Source organism: Sphaerodactylus townsendi, linkage group LG06, assembly GCF_021028975.2.
Source record: "Sphaerodactylus townsendi isolate TG3544 linkage group LG06, MPM_Stown_v2.3, whole genome shotgun sequence".
Classification (NCBI taxonomy): domain Eukaryota; kingdom Metazoa; phylum Chordata; class Lepidosauria; order Squamata; family Sphaerodactylidae; genus Sphaerodactylus; species Sphaerodactylus townsendi.
Window position 1 is genome coordinate 14779793 of NC_059430.1, and position 11199 is coordinate 14790991.

At 46.7% G+C, this 11199-nt stretch overlaps 1 protein-coding gene across 1 annotated transcript; it reads left to right on the forward strand.

The window, feature by feature from the left end:
- The first annotated feature begins 4196 nt into the window (after nucleotides 1-4196).
- LOC125434323 (USP6 N-terminal-like protein) lies at nucleotides 4197-9055 on the forward strand. The gene has a single exon (XM_048499537.1). It carries the CDS (start codon nucleotides 4309-4311, stop codon nucleotides 5176-5178), a length of 870 nt encoding a protein of 289 aa, XP_048355494.1. The 5' UTR covers nucleotides 4197-4308; the 3' UTR covers nucleotides 5179-9055.
- Nucleotides 9056-11199: the final 2144 nt, after the last annotated feature.

Here is an 11199-nt window from a genome sequence, read left to right on the forward strand (position 1 = left end):
GCCACATTTCCCCCTCCTCTGGGTCCTTCTTGGGGGGCGGGACTACATAGGTCCCAGCAGCGCCACCTTGGGTTGCAGACTCCCCAGCAGCCCCACTTTGCTCCAGGAGCTTTCCTGGTGGATGGCAGCCTGACTGAGTCCAGGTTAGAGGCAGAGCGCATGTCCAGGTTGCACTTTCACGTGAGGAGCCATGGGTTTGATGATGGGAGGCTGAGGGTGGAGTGGGATTAAATTGTTTGCTTCTGCATTGCCAAGGAGGGCAGGAGACACATGGGGAAAAGCCTTGCACGATGGATCTTGGAAGGTTTGCCTTCAGGAGTAAGCCAGTGGAGGATAAGCTAGACTGTAAGATCGTGGAAGGGAGGAAGGCCGGGATCAATCCTCAGCCATGGTTGTCGCCAGTTGCCGACTCCTGGTGGACAAATCCCAGGACATTTGGGGGTAGATTCTCAGAAGCTGTGGCTTTTGGGACCAGTGTGGGGGCCTTGCTCAGTGAGGAATATGGCTGTTGAGTCCACCCTCCATGGCAGACGTTTTCTGGGGTGGGGAGAGATAACCCATTAAAGGCACCAATTTTGATCCACCATCCAAGTGGAATTTGAGGGGGTTCTTTTGGGGGGGCATCAGTGTCTTTCAACACAAGAAAAGAGAAATGTGTGAAACGGGGGTTCTATTGCTGGTCATTTGAATCATGTACAAAACAACAGGCTTCCCCCCCCCCCTTTTGCTTTGATGGGTAAAAATGGGCCCCAAAGAAGGAAACTTCTCCCTGCATGAGAGTATATACAGTTTTATCTTCATTTTAGATGTCAAAAAGTATTTGCGGCTCCAAGTGTTTTCTTTTCCATGGAAAACGGGTCCAAACGGCTCTTTGGGTGTTAAAGGTTGCCAACCCCTGATTTAGCTCATAGCTAGCGGGTAAAGAATAGCCAGGGAAAGCAATGGCAAACTACCCCCACAAAAGAGGCTTGCCTATGAAATCACTGCTCGCAGTGGTACCCCAGGGTCAGACACTTTACCTTTAACATTGAGAGATGGCTTCATTGGGAGCGTTTCACCCTACCCTGCATTTTCTGAAGAGTGCAGCAGTGATTTCTTTGATCTGGTGTCTCCGAAGAAGCAATGCAGATAGAAGCACCAAGTTCTGCACGTTCTAATTTTTAAATTATTATTATTATTATTATTATTTTGATTGTGTAGCCATTGGCCTTCCTGCAAAATCTGTCCTTTTGCACAAGATGGAGGGAATGAATGAAATCCCATCACTAGCTCTTCCTTGGTCCTCAGTATAGTCAATCCATTCGGAAGGGCACTTTAAGCAGCGTTACCGAGACGTGGCTTAGAACAGAAGAGGTTTTGAAACAGACGCAGAACATTAAGGGATGACGTTTCTTGTAGAGATGCACGTCGGAGGGGGGGAAAAACTTTTATTTACCACCCTGTTGCTTTTGAATGCTCCAGTAGTTCCGTCGGGGACAAGGAGAAAGCAATTTGAGCTAAAAGGTTGGAAGAAATTAATTTGTGATAGAGGTGTTTTCAGGAAAGCTGCAAGGCTATCATTTCTCTCGATAATTAAGACTTTCTAGTCTGACATATCGCAACTCTTTCCTGGGGTTTGCATTTAAACTACAGCTGAAGCTGGATGTTACAATATACACATGGCTGCCGCTAAAATGGAGCAGCTGAGCACTCAGAACCCCCCCCCCCTCCCGTAAGGTTGAACACGGTTACTTGCATCCTAACATTAAGTGGATCAACACTTCTGGGCCATCACTGGCTGCCAATGGGGAAGCAAGGAAACACAGAGCACCATGGGTACTCCAGCACCGTTAAGTGGTCAAGTGGGTCAACTAGGGCCGTTTCCCCACTTTAAAAAATGACGTCGGTTTCATCCAGCGTGGACCTTTTCAGCGGGGGGATTGTGTTCCCCGGCTTCCCCACTAACCCGGTCTCTGCGCGGGGTCATCAAAAGGCGCCATTTTCAGCAGCGCCAGAAATGACGCGCGCTGAGGGGGCGCGAGAGCGGCAGAGTCGGGGCGGCTGCGTTGTCGCCGGCCCTGTAGTGGGGAGTGCCGCTGGACCCCGCGCTACTTGGCAAGAGTAGCGCGCAGCAAATGGTGAGTGGGGAAAGGCCCTAGGTCAAAATGGCTGAAATTCAGTGGGAACCATCTCTACCACCTCACACTTGGTGGTGATGGGAAGCGCCACCAATTATGGTACCCCCGTAAGGTTTTTAAAGCATAGCAATCCTGGTCTTCCTCGGTGGTCTCCCACCCAAGTACTAACCAGAGTCAATCGTGCTTAGCTTCCAAGATCTGATTAAATCAAGCTACCCTGTGCTATGTAGGTCAGGGTTCCTCACACTTAGTTTCAGCCAACGAAATAGTCAAGATGCTGCCTTTGGGCTTTTATAGGCATAGTGATTCTGGGCAGATCTCTGGCCCCTTCGGCACATGCAGAATAATGCACTTTCAATCCACTTTCACAATGGTCTGCAAGTGGATTTTGGTGTCCGCACAGCTGCAGAGTGCTTTGAAAGCAGATTGAAAGTGCATTATTCTGCATGTGCGGAAGGGGCCTCTGAGTCTGTTGATTTTTGGAATTCCCAAATCTTTCTCTCACTGTGGGAGAAAGTGACAAATTACCATATTTATCTGGACACAGGATCTTCCAGGGGGCATACATTGAAAATGCTGGGGGGAAGAATTAGGACTAATAAAAGGAAACATTTCTTCACGCAACGTGTGATTGGTGTTTGGAATATGCTGCCACAGGAGGTGGTGATGGCCACTAACCTGGATAGCTTTAAAAGGTCTCAGACAAATTTATGGAGGAGAAGTCAATCTATGGCTACCAATTTTGATCCTCCTTGATCTGAGATTGCAAATGCCTTAGCAGACCAGGTGCTCAGGAGCAGCAGCAGCAGCAGAAGGCCATTGCTTTCACCTCCTGCACGTGAGCTCCCAAAGGCACCTGGTGGGCCACTGCGAGTAGCAGAGTGCTGGACTAGATGGACTCTGGTCTGATCCAGCAGGCTAGTTCTTATGTTCTTCCTGCACTCTCCCCTCCCCATTCTTTTCGGGAACACGCCAGGTGCTTTCTCAGTCTGGTCTTGCACAGAGAATAGTGGTTAAAATCAGATGGGGAGATAAAACTTCCTGATAAATGCAGTACAACTCAAGTAATTCAATACCTTTTCTGCTGTGTTAGGTGTGCTCACGTCAAGAGATGTCTCCCAGATTAGAGCGCCTGGCCATGTCCAAAGTTGTAATCATCCCTTTTTTTAAAAAAGTTAGACCTTGAACCACCATGGTTCCTGAGACAAAGTACTTAGCTGCACTGCTTTGAAGATCTTCTCATATATTTGTGACTGTACAAGATCAGGAAATCAGCTCCCAAATTGGATTTGCATTCTTAAGGCAGCTCTTGCATGCCCGAAAGAGTGCTTTCGATATCAAAATCGCTGACCACCTGCAGCTCCTATTACTGTCAAAACGTGTTTGCTGGGCATAAAACTAAATCAGCCGTAATCTCTGACCTCATTAAGCTTTGTATTCAGTTTTGAACCCCGCATTTCTGCTCATTCCCCTTTATTTCCAACGCTTTTTACGTTCTGAAAAATATAACAAGCATCGTTTGCCAGAGAAAAGATCTGTGGGGAATTTTCAGTTTATATAGATATTTTCTTACATCTGTTCCATTATTTTTCTAGGTAAAGATGATGAAAATCCAAAGAAGAAGATGGGGAAAATTCCACTCGAGCCTCAGCCTGGTATGCTTAATCTTACCCATCTGCTGAATGGACAGAGCAGTGCCGGTGGGTCAAACAATACCCAGGAGGTCCAGAAGATAGAGCAAAAGGCCCCTGCAGAGAAAGTGCAAGAAAGCTCACCAAACCACCGAAGAAGAAGAAATTCTCTGGAAAAGAAGCCTTCTTTGAGACAGCCGAAGCTTGTGCCAGCAGATATACGGGGCAATTTGCCAAAGAATGACACGGAAGGCCAGAAAAAGCTTGACGTTCGTGCGGAGGCCAACAACGTCAAGCAAAATCACAATGCAGCTGCTAACCAAAACTCCAACGCGACTTCAAATGCAAGAAGGGAATTTGTGCCCAGGTGGAACAAACCGTCTGAGAGCAAAATCAATGAAAAGACTTCAAAACCAGGCATGGACATCAAAATTGCGTAAAGGTAGGCCTGCGCAAACCACAAATGCCTGTTCGTAGGAATGTCTCCTAGCCCCTGTGCAGCTTAATGCTAATACAGTTCTTCAACGGTGAAGTAGCAAAGAGAGAGGGAGGTTTTGTGGATGGCCGACGAGGGTAAGCGGGGGTCGAACGCTTCGCAGTATGACAACGTTCCTGGTGCTGATCTGGAGAATGACAATTCCGCGGATGAGGTACTCGAGAGGACCCTTCCACAAAGTCTCAGAAATGCAGCGTACTTCAGCAGTACAAGGAAGCTAGCAGAGAAAACCTCTAGCCCACCAAAAATATCCAACAACTATGCCTTCAACTCGCAGCCCAGGGTCCCCAGATACTCGTCTCAATCCGATGAGACGGATCTTGGACACAGTATCAAACTGCCACCGCCGTCTTACAGTAACCCACCTGTTTACCACGGGAATTCGCCAAAGCATGTTTCCAATGTGGTTAATTCGAGCTTCGCACAGTATAATCATGGCAACCCAACCTACTCTCCCAGTCGATCGTACGCCCCTAGCCTTCCAACAGAAACCTTTACTGATCAACCACCTGTCAATTATTCCGTCAGTCACCAGAATCTCACTGTGACACCTTCTAGTCGAATAGAGGTCCTCCCTTCTGGCAACTATGCAACCAATCCAAAATCGCCTCCAGGCGTCAGATTTGTAATGCCTCCAGTGGATTATTGGCAAGACCATAGAAGGTGGCAGGATCCTCCTCACATGTACAGACAGGGTGTTTATGGGCAATCCCGGAGCCAAGATGGTGGCCAAAGTCACCTGAAGAAATATATCCCTTTCCAGTCAATGCCTGTAAAAGATCTTCCCACTGTTTCCGTGGATAGCCCCATAAGATACAGGACTCCCCCACCCTCAGGAGAACATGGCTCACCGCATTATCGATATCCAGGCCCCACCAAACATTACAGAAACCAGAGCGATGGATTTTCAGTGCAGGAATCAGTACTACTGTGAAAGGCTTTACGTGCCTACTGTGAAGGCCAGGAGAAAAACGTGCAAGGTTCACAACTCTCTCGGGTTGGCGGTTCATCAAAATCAGTAATTTCCCCCCTCCTCCCCGCGGGACAATTTGTATGAGGCCTCTGTAAAGTAATAACACTACTTCATGACTATGTGAAAAGTTGTCAAGAGCTGGCACTCTGTATTGAATGTGGAAGATCAGGTTCTCGTGGAAGTAGCAATAGCGTGAGATGATCCACGTTTAAGTAGCACATGCCTGGGGAAGCTACCTTGGTTGCCTAAAACCTGTATAACGCACCCCTCCCACACACACGCACACATCTGAAAGCTGCTTTGTGAATGACACTACAGCCAATTGTGTTTACTTATGGCCAGAGAATTACAGAACCAGCCTTAGAGGGTTGTATGTTTTTGGGCTGCATCCACATAGTATTTTTTTATTTTTTGCTAATTTAATTTATAAACCACCCACTCGCTTGGGATGGGTGGTGTTTCTTGACATTCTTATATACGCTGCCTCAGTAACCCAGGAACAACAACTCTGGGCTGTTATCCAATGCAGTCTTGATAGGGGAATGCCTAGCTTGTTCCTTCGCTAGACAGGCGAGGTGAACACCCGTAGCAAAGATGAGCCGAGATGGCCAACAAATGGTGCTTGTAAAATTAGGATGGCCCGCAACTTGTACCCTGTCTCTGGGGTGTCCGTGGAGTCCATTATCCATACCCAAAGACCATACCTATGTTTCCCGTTTGATAGTTAAGTTCTATATGTGTTTCAGTTGAGTGGGAAGAGCCGAGATGCAACCAAATGTTGCATCTTCGACAACCAGTGATCCCAGGGTGTGAATACAGCAGCTGTGTGCGGGCACACAGAACATATGCCTCGAGGGGACTGGGACGATGTCTGCTCACAATCCTGTCTCCCTGTTTGACAGGGGGTTCCTAAGGTCTGAGCCATACTTCGGTTTTTGTGCTTACCCGCATACAAAATCCAATAATGATCCCTATCCCGTATGGCGTGGCCATTCGAAACATTTGCATGGGGTGCTGGACAGTCTGTCCGCAGATTTCTTTTGATATAGCCGCAGCAAATCGGGCATTGTTGCAGAGACATGAGAGGGCAACATCAAAAACAACCAGCAAAGGAAGAGAGAGAATCTTCTTCCTTTAAGCCTAATTCTCCTTGAGGCAGTGTCTCCTTTCTCCATTTTTACCCTCGATAAACGAGGGGTTGGATCCCCTAAAACACATTGGGAGCGTTTGTAAGGACGAGAGTTCCCACACAACAAATTTTGAGAAGCAAAGGTATTTTTTATTGCTCTTGTTCACCCAGTAGCATTTGTCTCTGCTTTTGCTTACCGTTGTTTTGAGTATCCCATGGGCGCAGGCAGCCAGGAACAGACGCATTTCATACATCTTTTTTTTTTCATTTCATCAAGCCTTCTCTGGGAATATTTCTGGTATGGAACAGACCGAGAACACTTGGCCCTGCATAATTGGTAAATGCCCACCACAGTGCACCAGCTGTGCATCGTGGCCTGGCGAGTGATTTGCTCTCCACTCCCCGCTCCCCGGTTTTGCAGTCCTGGCCGACGAGAATTGAGAGTCTTCTCAGGCCCCTAGCAAACTGCCAAATATGCTGGTTGGTCATAGACAGACACATCAACCTGAAGCCGGCTTTGAGACCCAAATCCTCTTAAGGCCAAACCGCAGCATTGCTATAGTTTTCGGGAAGGCAAACGTGACCCCTGTGACTGGAGAACGGACAGGTTGCAGGGTCACATCCTGGCTGGGTTTTTTCCGGTCTCAACACTGGGTTCAAATCGTTTGACTCCCCCATTTTTGTTAGACCCCGTATTGGACGTCTCGTTTCTCTCGTGCCCGTGTCTTCGTCGTCTCGTCTGTTCGTCTTCTCGTCTGTTCCCCTAACGTTCTCCAGCGTCTCTTTTCCTCAAGAGCAGTAGACTTCTCCCCTTGATTGGGCTAGTGCTACCGTACCCTAGGGCCCTTAAGACGTGAGTGTAGGTATAACACGAAAGGGTGAAGTGTTCCCATATTGTTAATAGGAAGCTGGCAAATCAATTTTAGCAAAATGCTTCATAATCAGTGCCTGCAGTCATTTTATGTTTGTGGGCCTATGTATTCTTAAATATTTTATCTGCTGGCAACCTGAGCAACTGAGTAAATTATTCGCAGAGGGTCTTGGATTGATTTATATGGGGGCAAAGGGCCCATGCGAGCCACTTGACCCAGCGACCATAAATGGATCGCTCCACCGAAGGTGAGCCGCCTGTGATGGAACAGGGGCGCTCCTGCTGTTTCGGTGCCCCGCAGGAGCACTGGGTCAGAGCATTCAAACACTCATTTGATTGCCTAAAGGAGCCACTCCGGAACAAATATGACTTCAGCTGGGTTTAGTATCTTGACAAAGTTTGAGTTCTCTGCTCCAAGGATAACACAATATCTTTAGTGCAGGCCTGGCAGCTGTATCAGTTGGAAGCGGAGCGAGATTATTTCCGTCACCTCCCGGGTTGATGGCTGACCTCACCCTAAACACTCTGGATTGCATGCAGGAGTAACAAGCCCCTTAACCCTGTAGAGACCCCCAGCAAAACACCGGTTTGCCCCTCCCCGCCCATGGCAACTACATCATGGCCCGTGTTCTAGCACTGCATCCCCCAAGCTGAAAATATCTGATGGCTGGCTGGTTGGCTCCGGCTTGCAACAGAACCGAAGCTTTTATTGGTTACTGATTTGTTTCTTTGAAAGGGTTTGTATGTCCGCGGGGATGGGGAAAGAGTCAGAAGGGCATCAAGACCGTTCCTCATGCCTTAGCAACACGAGAAACCCTCGAAGCCGAATACAGCCGGCAGTATATCATGTTCCGTTACTGGGGACCGTCCTCCTTGCCCCAGTCTTTGCAGCCCCAGGCTGGCAAAAAGGGGGACCCTTAATCGAGGCCCCAGTGGGCCGCCGTGGAGCCGGCTGAATGTGTTTGCATCAGTGCGTCCCAAATTACGCAGGACCGCTATGAACAATGGTTTGGATCTTAACAGCTTTTCTGCAGACCCAAGAGGGGCTCCTTTTGATTCTGAAAGGGCGGTTTTGGGGGTCATGGGACCCCTGTAGATACAGAACCATTAGGAAAGGGGGCTGAAATGAGAAAGAGAATCAGACACAATAGTCTCTTGTGCCTCTTGCGACTGCAGAAACACTGTTTGGGTGAAACCCAATACGTTAATAGTGCCTATGTTCTCTATATGTTGGCGCTGTTAATATTTTACGGTACTGAAGTCCATTAAAATGGGTGTGTGTGTGTGTGTGTGTTTAAAAATAACCAGTGGCAGTAATGTTTAGCCAACACGATAGTTTTTGTGCGTCTAGTGAATCCAATGTAACTTTTAATTAGCTTGGCAACTGACACTGTTGTTGTTGTTTTTTAACCTGCCGAACACAGCAAAACAAATCCGAAGCCGAGTCTTGCACAAAAGAAGGATTTAAACTGACAAACGCAAAGCTTGTCCTTTTACCTTTGAGTTCTGATTTTACTTGCTGCGGCGTAGAAATGTATGTAAATAGTCATGTGGCGATGTAATAATCCCAAAGTTTTAAACCACGGCTTTGTGATTCATAGAACATATAATAAAATAAAGCTGTACAATTTACTGGAGGCAGTGAAAGGCCGCTGCTCCCGAAGTACTTATTGAGGCTAGTAAATACTGTAGATTTTATATATATATATATATATAAAATATATACATGCTATTTTTCTTATGTCCTCTTTGGCAGTTTTTTTTTTAAAACTGTGTTTTCCTATTTTCATGTGACCTGTATTTTTAACATGTTGAAAATAATTACTCTGTCAATACTGTGTTGTGTGCCTGCAATGTTTTTTTTCAAAATCAGGTTCAAAGGAAACCTGTCTAAATGTACCTTGACTGTTCCCTGAACAAACACATTATGTTAGTTGAGAAGGTTTTGTTGAAGAAGAGAAGAAGAGTTGGATTTATACACTGCTTTTCTCAACCATAAGGCATCTCAAAGTGGCTTACAAATGAGAGTGTTGTGGGTTTTCCAGGTTGTATGGTCGTGTTCTAGTAGCATTTTCTCCTGACGTTTCACCTGCATCTGAGGCTGGCATCTTCAGAGGATGCAGGCAAAATGTCAGAAGAAAATGCTACTGGAACCTGGCCATACAACCCGGAAAACCCACAACACTCCAGTGATTCCAGCCGTGAAAGCCTTCAACAATACATGGCTTACAAATTCCTTCCCCTCCCCACACAACAGACACTTAGGGGGACTGAGAGAGTTTTGAGACAACAATGACCACCCAAGGTTATATAACAGGCTTCATGTGGAGGAATGGGGAATCGAACCCAGTTCTCTAGATTTGAGTCTGCAGCTCTTAACCATTATACAATGGTTAAGAGCTGCCTGCCACTGAGGCTGCCTGTTTTCCATCCTGGCTGGGCCCTGATTCCATCTTGGGCCCTGCCTACCACCTCCCTCTCTGGCCTTTGGATCGGGCGCCTGTTTTTAACAACTTCTGTTGTTTTAATTTGTATTTATTCCAAGTAATTGCTGCTGTCAGGTTTTAATGGGTTTAAGTTATATTTTTGTACTTATTTGCTGTCACTGAGAACAGCTATATTGTGAGCCGCCTCGAGCCCTTCAAGGGTGAGGCGGCCTATAAAGCTAACAAATAAATAAATAAAATGCTGGCTGTCTAATTAGGTAGGTAGGTAGGTGTTTATTCATTCATTCATTTATTTATTGATTGATTAGGTTTATATACCGCCCTCCCTCGAGGGGCTCAGGGCGGTGAACAACATATGAAATAGAACACATACATCAGATTAAAATTCATTAAATATCAATTAATATAGGCTCTAATAAAATAAACCCACCCCATTAAAATGCAGCATTATTAAGATCAACATAAAAGATGGCAACAAGGTAGGTAGGTAGGTAGGTAGGTAGGTAGGTAGGTAGGTAGGTAGGTAGGTAGGTAGGTAGGTAGGTAGGTAGGTAGGTAGGTAGGTAGGTAGGTAGGTAGGTAGGTAGGTAGGTAGGTAGGTAGGTAGGTAGGTAGGTAGGTGGAGAGAAGAAAGGTTTTTTAAAATCCCACTTTCTCTACCATAAGAAGTCTCAAAGTGGCCGATAGATTCTTTCCCTTCCTCTCCCCACAGTGGCGCTGAAAAAGTTCAGAGAGAACTGTGACTGACCCAAGGTCACCCAGCAGGCTTCATGTGGAGGAGGGGGGAACCAAACTCGGTTGACCAGATTAGAGTCTGCCGCTCTTAATCACTACATCACACTGGTTCTTCCAGATTAGATCACAGCTAATATTGGACTGGAGTGATTGGAGCCAGTGCAGTATCATCTACATTACAAATCTATATATATAAAAAGCTAACAGTGACTTTGTTAGTCATGCCCTAACGCCAGTAAAACTTGGGCTGGATGTGGATCGCCTTCTGGACTTCCCAAATTTTTTCAGCTATGACGTTCCTCCCTCCTCTCCTGACTGGCAGGTGCGGTAATGTCGTGGACCTTCACATTGCCGAAAGTCCAAACCTGAGCCAGGTAAATGTGATGAGAAGGACAATTGCCACAGCAACGTGTGGCCGGGCCCCGCTAGTTCAAAATAAAAGGAAAACAAAACATACATCCGTGATACGTTGGGAAGCTTACACGCTCCAGGCAGAATAATACATTAAGCATGTAACGTTTGCATCTGGAAGGAGCTGCATTTTAAAAATACAGACGTATCTATGCATGTTTGGACGTACAGATTTGTGGAAGATTTTCTTAAAATTGACTCTCTGGTAATCTTGGTTAACAGGAGGCCAAAAAACCAGCTCTGCTGCTTCGTGGTTAAAAACCCAAGAAGAGCTCTGCTGAATCCAACCTATGGTCTCTAGTCCAGCCTCCTGTCTCACACAGTGGCCAACCAGTTCTCTGGGGGCCCAACAACAGAGTATAGAGGCCAAGGCCCTCCCCCGGTGTTGT